This window comes from Calidris pugnax, unplaced genomic scaffold (genome assembly GCF_001431845.1).
Source record: "Calidris pugnax isolate Ruff unplaced genomic scaffold, ASM143184v1 scaffold70, whole genome shotgun sequence".
NCBI lineage: Eukaryota > Metazoa > Chordata > Aves > Charadriiformes > Scolopacidae > Calidris > Calidris pugnax.
In genome coordinates this window covers 10541910-10554543 of record NW_015090862.1, presented here as the reverse complement: position 1 = coordinate 10554543, position 12634 = coordinate 10541910, and the positions used below count along the sequence as shown (strand labels likewise).

The 12634-nt window shown below is 41.0% G+C and overlaps 1 protein-coding gene across 1 annotated transcript in view; it reads right to left on the bottom strand.

The window, feature by feature from the left end:
• SH3GL3 (SH3-domain GRB2-like 3) overlaps nt 1-12634 on the bottom strand; it is a 57213-nt gene that overhangs the window by 2279 nt on the left and 42300 nt on the right. The window contains exons 4-8 of the mRNA XM_014944786.1: nt 12061-12204; nt 10294-10427; nt 8751-8909; nt 5828-5931; nt 4461-4588 (exon numbers count right to left, since the gene is read on the bottom strand). Of these exons, the coding sequence (XP_014800272.1) occupies nt 4461-4588; nt 5828-5931; nt 8751-8909; nt 10294-10427; nt 12061-12204 (669 nt within the window). The remainder of the gene's footprint in view (nt 1-4460; nt 4589-5827; nt 5932-8750; nt 8910-10293; nt 10428-12060; nt 12205-12634) is intronic.

Sequence of the window (12634 nt, the reverse complement as noted above, 5' to 3'; positions counted from 1 at the left end):
ATGTTAAAAATGCATGCATGCAAAAGTGCGCTTTAATCTGGTAATTCTGGTAATGTGTAGGAAACTATTGAAAAGTAACTGTTCGGGCATTTTCTAGTAAAAGGAACAAGGAGAAGTCTCTTAAGGAAACTAGTTGACAACTGTTCCGGTGATCAGTAAATGACTGATGCTGAAAGCATCTTTTTAATTGACAATAATACAATCAGGGGTAATATTGGGTGTTAAAACTGGGAAGTAGGAATTACTTTTCTATTTTGTGAGCACGTTTTATCCTTTATACCAATAGAAGAGAGCTATGATTTACATGTCCTGGTTTGAGAGCTGTCAACACAGAGCTCCCCCTCAGCCAACCTCCCCAGGACATTGCAGCGACAGCGCTGGACGAGTCCTCTGCCTGTGGGAGGCATGGGGTAGTGACAACCTTTTACAGGAACAAACTAAATTACAGCTAGTCTAATACAGGGACTCGGGTGAAGGCCTGGTTCTGGACATATTTTTGCTGAAACAGTCCAAGTAGAAAACAGAAGATGAGCCACAGGTTCCCAGCAAAAATGTCCTGATTCTGTTCAACAATAGCTGATTTCTTTTCAGTCTTTGCCAAGGTAGAACTGGGGCCGGCTCCTCGGAACTTGTCAGCAGCAGAAAACAGCGCTCTGAATAATTGACAAAGTTCCTCGCTTTCCCCAGCTGCTCCCATGGGGCTAATTTATTATTGCAAGGCAGTTAATTTCTGACAGTAAGGTATCTGATAGGAGACGGATCACATTTGGTTCATTTTAAGCTCCAAGGAACTGAAAAGAAATGTCTGGCAGCCTGGAAGGATTTTTAAGTAACGGTCAGGGCCAGTAGAACTGGTCTGACTCCAGGCTGCGGGATCGGTCCAAGTCTTCATTATCCGGAGGCTGCTGCTACTGTATCACCCAACGAGACAGAGCTGCCCCGAGCACGGTACCGGGGCAGCACCTCCTGACAGCCTGCAGCACACCCTGTTTGACATCACACGGCTGGGGACATGATCCCAGCCTTTTCCTGTCTATTGAACACTTGCACATCCCTTCCTGTTGCAGAGATTTAAGCTAGAAAAATTACACTCTTTTTCTTTTTTTTTTTTTTTTTTTTTCTCCCCCGCCAACAGGGTTTTTGTTAATTTGCAACCCCCCCACACACCTCCTTAGTTTCTCCAGTTGTGGAGCTAAACTGCCACACCTGACTGTCACATTCAAAGATGACTTGTCATTAATCTCCCAACCACTCAAACCTGGACAGCACCAATGAAAAAAAACCAAACTAAAACAAACAAACAAACAAAAAAAACCCAACACAAAGCAAAAAGCCATCTGTGATTTCTGGAGTGCTGCAGGATCAAATCAGAACACCATTCGATGCTGGTTTGGTTGGCTGTTTTTTTTTTCCCCAAAATGGAGTTACTGCCTGCACCTGCATCTACTCTGTCTCCCATATCATGTTGTACGCACATGGTACCAAAATTATACTTTACTAATCACAAATTGGAAGCTTGCTAGGATAATTAATCCAAGTCTCCCTCACAGCTGAAGTGAGTAAACATTTAGATGCTATGTTAAACTCCAGCACGTGGCAACCAGACCCCTTTATTTCATATCACAGTCAAACCTGACAAACATAAAGAATGAAAGGCATGACATAACACAGCATTTAAAGAGAGTTCTAAAGTGAGCCAGATGATGCTCATACCCTCAGCTGATTAACGAGGGTAACAGTGAATTAGAACAAAAACACAGATTTGTTATCTGTGCATAATCAAAGCAGCTGAATAATTCACAACATTAAAATGATGTTTCTGTGAATCTTGCCCTGCAAATGTGTGCAAGTCATTAGTAGTAAATAATCCCCATGTGTTAGGGACCGTACGAAGGAAAACACTATTCCTGCCCCGAGAAGCTGATATTAACTTGAAAAAGCCATGGTGAAACACAGGAGAAGTCATTGTAACACTCAGAACTGGACTGTGGTACCTGTGCTGAACATATCAGAGCTTGCTATCCTCTTGTTTTCCATGAGTTTGCTGAATACTAAGATACTACTTACCTTGAGTGATAGGATCAGAGAAATTAAAGGTCTATATTTTGTTAAGATCAATGTGTAAAGAGGGGAAATTAAGAATGAATGCTCTTGTTCGTGTAGGACGAAGAGGTCATTTTTCTAAATGAAAAAAAGAGGGTGATCATGATGCCATCCCCCTTATGACATCTCTAAATCGCAGACCCTAAGTCTAACCTGTTTCATTATTCTGATTTTATACAGGAACAGAAAGGTTTCCCCATTTACAAACAGGCCATATTGACCTCACTGCAGCTCCACAGAATTCCACATGGATAACTTCTGAGTATGGAATGGGGAGAGAAAGAAGAGAACGAACAATGATTTCACAGCTTCTTCAGGAGGAAGAAAACCATGATAGATGACCTTTCTGAATGATATTATTAGCAACACTAAGCAGAACAACAATTATTAAATATATCCAATTTCTCCTTTTCATCTCTTACATGGATGTTTTCTTTCTCTTCCATTCTGACAGCATGGAGTGAGCCAAGCAGTAAGTGAAAGTCCCTCACTTAGTGATATGCGAGCAGTTGACGCAATATTCCATGAATGGAATCAATGAATGGAAGTGACTCACGCCTTCCTTATCTTAGTGGTCAGTGGTCATTTATTTTTCAGTTCATTCACTGAATTTTAGCTCATTAAATCTGACGTTTTTCTTTCACTAAGTGGGCTAGAAGAAACCTTGAGAAGTCAGCTAGTCTGTCTTTCTCCCAAAGGCAGGACTGATTACCCTTAAAGGACATCTTGGATCAATTGCTTCATGGCAATGGTAAACCACTGTAATGTGTGTGCTGTTTTATCTCTGGTTTGACACATTAGTTTATATACAAACGCTTTCTCGACACACTCTCCACCACACATGCAAAGCAGAAAAAATAAAGCCTATGTAACTTGACAAGTAATTGATAGGGGCCTAGAAATCTTACGCTGAATTTTTAATAAAGGTTGCTCTGGTTTTGCTACTCTCATCCAGATGTGCTGTGAAACTAACTAGAAAGTTACTGATAGCTGCACAGTTCCCAGGGCTTTGAATGACATGTGTCCTTGAATCATATGTCTTAGGAACCAGTGGTCTGAACTGAGAGGAGTGCGCAAAGAGGGGGTTGTCTCACTCAACCCCACATTTGACAGGAGCCCCAAATTGCTGTTAGCATTCAGGCAGCACGAGGAGCTTCACTAACACCCTCAAGTACCTTCAGGCACAAAAGAAACAAATCAAGGAATAAGATCTTGCTGGGTGGATCTTACTGCTGCAAATCCCCTTCAGTATGGATTGTACAACAGCTTCATCTTGTAGCAGAGTGCAAGAAAATTAAAGAGACATTAGAAGAAGCATGAAGTTACAGCTCCAAGCCTTATTCTTTCACCTTTCTCTTGTTTCTTTCCCAACAATCTTTCAAAAGGAACAAGACTGGAGGAAAGAGAAAACTCGAGAGTGAAGAAAAAAATACAAAGAAAAAAGCTTCAGAAAAAGATCCTAGATACCATGCCAAGTAGAGAATGGAACCTTTGGCTCACTGCTTCCCCTCTATTTTCTTTACAAATAATGTTTATGAGGAAAAAAAAAAAGGCTTTTTCATTTTCTTGTCTTTGCAATCTTTTTGTCTTTTGTGGGGTTTTTTTAGGTTTTTTTTTTTATTTATTGGTCTTCTCTCATCATGCACTGTAGCCGTTAAGGAGGCAGGGCAAAATAACTTTATTCATGAGATAAGGAACAGCTATTTCAATAAGTAGTGTAACCTAACTAATTATTATCATTCACACAACTTACAAGGGCTTTCAACATTTGATTTCTTCTGTGGCATCAGGGCCTAATCAAAGGAAGGGATCCTACTCCCACACCAACGGGTACTTAAGTACCTCGCTCCATAAATGCACACACTTTGGTGCATGCTTTAGAGGACAATAAAATACGTCAATAAATTCAGTAAGGGTGGAAGTCATCTCTCTGAATTTTACATGGCTAGTAATTAAGATCCTGTACTTATCATTTATGGTCTCAGACTGTGGAGAGAAATTAGCATCTGGAAGTATTCCAGACAGCTCTAACACACCCACTCCAGGCATCTCTGTCTTTGCAAGAAATGAACTGTTTTCTGCAAGTGCCTCTCCCTCTTTCTCCTCCCACCCTCAGTGGCAATACAGAGGCCCTAAAGGACCAAGCAGCACACCACACCTAAATTTCAGATGGGTGAGAGACTGCTGAGAGGAATCCTGCATCACAATTCCATTTCCAAACCTGGGAGACAAACTGGAGCCAGGTGCATGGACACTGATGCCTCACAGACCCATCGTTCTCACAGTGCAAGCAATACCTCAAGCAACAATCTGTCAAAACACCTATTGATATGTTAATTCTGCAACCACAGACTTACCTGATGATTTTATGGAAGAACTATAGGCAATCCCATTGTGCTGCTGATTATCACCGATTTCCAGAGTTGTAGTTATTACAGGCTTTGGCTTAAATTCACGTTTAGGCCGACTAGATGCTACGTTTATTCTGGAACACAGAGAAGAGTGGCAAGAGATTTACTCGAAGGAAGAAATACTTACGGAGCTTCCACTCAGGTTTAGTGCTTTGGTGTTTGAAAGGGTGGGGGAAACCCTTCTGTTGGTTTTGGTTTTAGGCTTTTGGGGGAAGGGGGAATGAGAGGAGAGGAGGGGGAAAGGGCAAAGCAGAGAGCGGGCTTATTCACTAAAACCTGCTCAATTCTCATGCTGTACTTGAATTACACCATGGCCCTATTTTATTTAATGCTTTGGTCCTGCTGACAGAGGCATAAAGCTTAACAGCCTGAGTCTGAGAAGTGCTGATCATCCACAGCTGCCACTGAGTTCAGCAGAAGTTCCAGGAATGAGCTCCCTGGAAAGCTCAACTGCAAATGACACGTACAGAAACCCAGCCAGGACAGAGGCCCAGGGGCTGCATCCCACACGTTGCCTTTTTATTAGAGAAAACAGGAAACAACCATTCGGTCCACACAACTGTCTCACTACCTCTTCCTGCCTGTGCATGTGGCCCAGCTGAGACCTCCTTGTCCCACCAGCCCCTCCAGCTGGGACGGTGCAGGGTGTCTACAGACACGGCCACCCCTGTACCAATACTCACAGCCATCACGTCCACCCTCATCTCAGCAAAGCCCCAAACAATTATCTCTACACTGTGACATTAGCCTGCGCTGCGGCAACACCCAAGTCATCTAGGTCTCCTGTCCTCTGCTGCTTCTGAGTGACATATAACAAATTAACAACAGCAGCATTTTTTATTTCTGTTAGGAGGACACAAAGTATCTGGGCTTTTCATAAGTACATTATACCACAGCTGAGCTCCTACCCAGCTGGATATTTCTTTACTCTGCTGCAGAATTTTGTTATACCCCTTAATCTCAATAAAAATAGGCCAACCCCCCAACAAAGCCTCCAAAACACAACTCAAAGTATGCAAGTTTAAATAAACCTACAAACAAATGGAGGCTGTCTAGATCAACCTCCACAGATCATGGGTGAGAGATGCTGCACAGGCTCAGAGCTTTCTGGGCTGATCCTGCATTACTTAAAGGGTTCACAGCACCAGCAAGAAGTTGCCAGGTGGCAACGGTTTAAAGCAATGAAGCCAAATAAGGCACAGGGCAGAGCAAGTGTGCACCTGTGAGATGCTGCTACAAGATCTGTTGCTTCAGTGAGTTTGCACGTTTGTGAGCCTCGGCTGCAAAAGATTTTCTAACGGGTTCAGTCTTACCGGTTTTGCAGCTTGCTCTGCAGATCCTCCAAAATGTCTGTGGATTGTTTATGGTAATCTAGTGCTGCTTCTACAAACACAGCCAACTGGCTAACTTGTTCTACCTGAAACAGAGAGGAAAACAGTTGTAAGGAGCCTGCAGTACATTCAGCTGAAGGATAAACAGATCATTCAAAACAGACCTGGTATCTCAAAAGACCATGATACCTTCTGGGGGCTATTGAAAAAGAGCATATGTGATTCTATCAAGGAAATTGCCAGTTGGAAACTGAACAAAACTGAGGTGTAACTTCTAGTTCACTAACTCAGGGCTGCGTCCTTGAGTCATTTCCTTTCACAATGTGCAAATCCCTTCTGCTTTCAACTTCCAAGCCAGCTGTCTGTCAACACCCAAGCCTGAAACAGTTAAGAGGACGTGACCCCTTAGCAGGTGAAAGGCTTTTCTGATCAGCAATGTTGGAAGAAATCACACTGTGACAGCTCTTATGAGTCAGACCCATTAGTGTTTATTAGCAATGTTTACAAACTACAGTTCAGAAATGATCTGGACTTACCTCACTAGATGGCAGCATTTATAAACCAATACATGAGACATGATTTATCTACTTGGATTTTAAAAGTATCAGCCAATCATTCAAAAATATGAATGCTGAGGAAAGGGAGAATGTGAAGGAGAAAGAAAAATCAAAATATTTTTATTCATGAGGTAACAAATACTCTCATTCCCCTAGCACAAACTGAAAAGTTCAAGCTGTAAGGGGGATAGAGCATTATTTGTCCTCTTCCTTTAGACAACATTAAGAAGACAGACCCCAAGAAGTCTGACATGTTTCCATTCCATAATGATGTCTTCAGACATTGGATCACAAGAAGACATCTAAGTAAACTTTCTGCAAATGTTTTATGGACCCATGGCAATTTTGTGCTATACTTTGTCTGCTTTTACTCGGTTAAAAAGATTATTAGAAATTCTGCCGGGACTCCGAGAGAGCCAAACATTGTCACACAGCATACAGCACTGAAATGCACAGAACTAAACCAACAGCTGATACAATTCCATCATAGTCAGAAGAGAGTAATGTAAACCAGCTGAGGACAATACATGAAGTGCCTGGGGTTTGGATGGGGTGGTCAGAGAAAATGGATAGACAGGGACTTTCCAAACAAGATGACTAAGAGCCGGAGGGATATGGAATTGTGGATTAGGAGAAGAGAGAGAGACTGGGAAAGAGCCAGAGGACTTGAGGGAGTAAAAGCCACTCAGCAAGAGGAGCCTGGAACTGGCTGAGTGGGAAAGGCAGGAAGATGGATCTGATAAGAAGCGTACGCAACAGTGTCTATGTGGGAGGTCTGGGACTAGATGTGCAAAAACCTGAGAAAGAGATGTGGATCAGGACTGAGTTTGGGAAAGGCACCTGGCAAGGTGGCTGGGAACCAGAGCCCAGAGAACAGAGACTGCTGGGCAAGGAGACCAAGCAAGGGAGGCATTTGGGGAATATGAAAGGATGGAAAGGAAGCAATTGCAGTTAATATATCTGTAAACCCAGTGAGATGGTTTGGGGTTAGACGATAAGCCTGTAATGAGAAGTTTGAGGACAGAGACTGGGTCAGCACAGAAAATGGAAGGGAAGGAGCACAGAATTTTCTTTAAACAGAAACAACAGAAAGCGCGTATGGAAAGACCCTCAAAGGGCCATCCAGTTCACCCCCTCCCAAAGACAGAATTAGTTATACTAGAAAGTACATTTCATCAGTTCTCTAATGGCTTAGCTAAACCATTTTAATCCATGTACTCTTTTATCCTCAGTTTGGTGCTTTGACTAATGATGAATACTCTCTGAAACATTTCTCAGCTGCTTATGCAAGACAGAATGATAAAACACATACACTGCAACCAGGCAATTGGTAGAGCCCACAGTGGAGCAGTGTGCCGAAACTGTTGATAGAGGATGCTACATATTTTGCTGCCCTCATATAACTTGCACTGGTAAAACAGCAAGAGGCCTACTGAGGTATGGACTGCTGTAGCAAGTGTGTCCCAACCACAAGCAGCTTAGGAGCTACAGGCTAGTTTATAACTGGCCATTACATGGGTATGCAGAGAGGGAGAAGTTGCTTACAGTTAAATATTCCCACTTAACAGCCCCCCCACGTTGCAGTTTACTCACAGAAGACAGCACACTTCATACTTTCTAAGTGTGTTTTCTGTGACGCTGCATCTACAGGAGAAAGCTCTGGAATAGGCCCAAATAGGTCCAAGTTCTTTGCCTACTATTCCTCTGCGTGTGGACAGAGGAGGGGACTATCCCAAATGATCACAGCTGCTCCTTATTTAGACAATTTCATGATAAATTTAGACCCAAAGCCCCGGTACCTGAGCACAAGACACAAACTCACCCTGTGGAGTAATTTTTAAAGCCAAATAAAAACAATTATCTGATGGTAATAATCTGAAAGTAACAATAATGATTTTCAGAGGTAAAAATCATTCAGTTATTTCAAATCAGCAGCAAAGTTTGACTATAAGTGAGCTACAATTCCAATGCGCAGGGCACATACCCTTGCTGATGGTTTCAGAAGCAGGTCTGTGACTACGCCAGTCTCCCAAACTTCTCCCTCCCACTGATCAAACTGCGTTCTACTCTCAGGTAGGTCACTGCTCGCTGACTGTAAAACTACTTAAGACCTCTGTGACAATCTTGTCTGAGCCACTGTATCTCCAGAAGTAATTCCTGAATTCTGGAGTTCTCCCATTTACTGCTGTGCATTGTGTTCCCCTCTGCCAGGAGGTTAGAAGAGGGAAGAGGCACCTTCTGCTGTCAGGCCTTACCTCCTGCGGAGGACGGGACAGGCTTTATCCAGTCCCACACACATTGCCCTCCTGGATGTACTGCAGCAAACAAAAAACACAGGACAGACTTACATCATTTTCTAAGAAATTGAACATGCTTCTTTCAGCCAATTCCTTTGACTCTTCAAATTTTTCTACCGCTTGTTTAACTTCTTCATCTGGTATCTTTCCAAGACGCTTCTTTTTATAATCATAATCCAAACGGCGTCCTTCTAGTTTCTTCAAGTGATGCTGAATAAGACAGAACATTTATTAGAAGGTCCAAACAGGACATGCCCAAACAAATACATTGTGATTTAAGGAAAGTTGAATTATGGATGCAAATATATGCAGAATCAAAGAAATATAAGGCTCAGAGATTATCCATTCCACCCCTTTGATCTAAGGGAGCATCAGTTAAGTCTAAGACTATGTACACGAATGAAATTTTAAACTGTATGGACTTTTGCTAACACTTGGGGAACTGGTGATCTTGATTTGCTGAACTTCAGCATCCAACTCATGGACTTTAATAAATGTGCAACACCTCAGACTGTCGAAATGAGAAGCAGGATCCAATTTAAGTATGTGTGTGTCCCCATAATCTACATTTAATACAGTTTTACCTCCTGAATTATTTGCAATACGACAGCTAAAAGTTAAAGGGTAATTTTCCCCTCTCATTCCATCAGCAGTGCTCCAACAAACCTTGTATTCTTGCTCTCTTTGTTAGGTGTCAACTTGACACTTCCATCTGATATAACTACACAAGCTTTTCTGTTGCCAAAAATCATGGGACTGACAGACTTGCAGAACAGACTCAAAGTGACAGTACAAAATGCTCATTAAAGCTTATGTCAAACAATTTCTTTTTATCAGTTCAGAAGAACTACAACTGCAAATAGTTATGTATCATAGGAGACAGCTACAGACGTCGATATTATTACTATCTTTTTGCCATGCTTTCCACATCCATTTATGTGTAAACAAATAAAATAACTTTCATTTCTGCATTTCATCAGGATTTTAACTTGCTTATTACCCCCGCCTATTGGAATCAACAGACTAAGACAGAGACTGCCTGGTTTTTCTTTGAATTGTCATGTTGTAAACAAAAGCACTGAAAAACTTAACTCTAAAGGTTAAAGATGTGTTCCTCAGCTGTCTATATTCTTCCTATAGTGGCATATGGCACTTCAACATTTAATGGCACTTCTCACATGATTCTGTGATTGCCCTGAATGGCCTTTTTCAACAGTTATATGCATCCTCCATTATAAACAGCTTCAAGCCGCAGAGATGGCAAGCTAGGATAATCAGTCACAGTAAGTCACAGCCCACTCACATATTCAGAAAAATTAATTAAAATGACAGTTAAAATAAAATAGCAGAAAAATAAAGAATATAATTTTCTTTACTATCCTTCTTGTACTAAATGTACAAGCAATACAGCAAATTGAGGAAGTCAGACAAGTGAGAAATAGCCAGGCATTGATCTTAAGCAGATTTCATCACTGTTTTGCTAGAAGGCTGTGAAATTTATTTACCTTAATTCTTCCAAGAAAAACATCTCAGGGAACTATCCTTTGATTGACTCAGACTATTGATAAGTGAAACTTCATCCTGGAAAACTTACCCCAATCTCTTTTAAATCTTTGTCCTGCAATAACTGTAGAGGGTCAATAAAATTTTGTTTGACATTAATATCAAGTGAGTCCTTCACCTCTGCCATTTGCTTCATGCTCTCACCAGCATCCAGTAGTGCAAGGCCTATGGTAAAGAACAGGCTACTTTTATCTCAATATATGTAAAATCAGAAAATTTGTCTTACAAAACAGCTATTTCAAGTAGATATCTTTCTATCTGCTGCAGGTCCTCAGAATTAAAAAAAAAATAATAACGCAAGCTATGCACTTGGTTGTCCCCTACAGAAAACTAGAACTGGAAAGCTTTTGTTCCGAAGGATGCTTTCTTTTCCTAAAGGACACCAGGAAAAAAAAAAAAAAAAAAAAAAAAAAAAAAAAAAAAACCAAAAACCCAACTGTTTTCCTACTGTGTTTGCATAGGTTACAAACCTTCTCCACTTTTGATAGCTGCAAACCAAGCTGATTAATTTGAACAACTTTAGTGATATTAGTAAAATACACAAAAAGTCAGTAACTTTTCAATCACAAAATTATGTTTTACAGCTTTTTTACATACAGCATGCCTTTCTTCCAAATCTCTTCTTGGTCAAACTGTTGCTGCTTCTTTAAAACCACTTACTTAACATAGCTGTATACTTTATTATGCATGTAAGTTCAGCAGGCAGAACGGCATTTGAAATGTTCTTTCCCCTTTTCTAGTTTTATTTAGTATCCCATTTGCTTTTGCAAAAACACAAATACATCCAGCTCACAGATGAGTTTTGCCACTTCACTCTTGGTGAGGAGAATAAACGAGTCTTTGGCTATCAGCAGTATCTTTCCCTGTGCAGCACCGACTTGGACTTCAGTGTGAGGTCCCTACACCTACACAGCTCTTACTATTTCAAGTCAATCACTGTGTGTAAAATTGCAGATATTAACAACAGTACACAGCAAATCCACCCAGTTCTGTACTGCCTTCGGCACGCAGTCCCAGCCCCTACCACACTCTCTCAGCCCCAGCCCCCTCTCTTTCCCCAAAGCAGGATTCTTCTTTTCTCATGTATTTCTTCATGGTTTTTTCTTAATCCCAGCCATATCAAAAAGCACCCACTGAGTAGCTCTCCGTGACAATACTTCAGATTCATTCCAGTCAAGCCCACACACTATGCAGGCTCAGCAAGCAAGGCCCTACTGAGATTCTGGCTGTGAAGTACCAGAATATATTGAGAGGAAATAGGTAAGATTTGATTTACCAAAGAATTGTAGCATGGCCAAGCTACAGCTCATTTTCATGAAAACAAGAAAATGCACATTTGAGATTTATCACTGCAAAGACAGAAATACCAGAAATTATTTTATTTAGGAAAAAAAAAAAAATCACCTAAAGTTACTGTTTATTTTTTCCTATGAGAAATTTTTCCCTTAGTTTACTTCTCAACTACAGGGTAACCATTTTTATTTAAAGGTTGAAAGAAATACAGTGCATCTAAGAATCACCCTAAATTATTTAGGTTTGGTGACTTAGAAACTAAAATGGTTTTGGCAATCATATGAACCATCAGACAGTACCAGTAGTAGTGTTATCAAAGCCACCTGCAACAGAGATGGACAATATGCAGAAGCATCGTGTTTTCTTAATTATATCAATCACCCCAATCACCATACTTAACTTTCCCTCTTACCTGCAGTACCTATTTACACAGGTTATGTCACTGAGTAATATTCTGCAAAGAATTTTATGCTGAAATTTTCACAGAGGAGATACACAAACTCACCAAACATAGAATCATCGCCAAGCTCTCTGCCATACCGTATCATGCAGTCTCCCAGGAGTCCCTCTGTCTGGGGATAGCCTGTGGTTTTAACTTGTCCTCTGATCTTTGACATAGTGTTCAGCATTCCCAGCTTGGCTCTGTATGCTAAGGAGGACAAAAAAAGGAATGGAAGTTATAAAAACACTTTTAAAGCTAATACATTTAAAGGAATAAATCATTTAACAAGCAATGTCATGAAGCAAGTCACTAAGTCAGTCTGTAGATTTCTAGTTTTTTGTTGTCAGTACTTCACAGCCAAAGTTGAAATAAGCATCCATTCAACAATATGGGTCATATGAAAATGGTTTTTATTCACAACTGAATAACTGAATAAGCATCATTTCTCCGGGCAGATGTATGGTGGGAGCGGTCATCAACTTCTGTGGACATTCATCAATACTCACATTCCTTTGAATATTCCTGCTCATGAACTCCTTGATTAGAAGTACTGCAGAAAGCAAACGCAGAATAGATACAAGCACAGCCAAAGCCAGTTTCATGCTCACTCTCTCTCTCCCCCTCTTTGGCTTGTGAC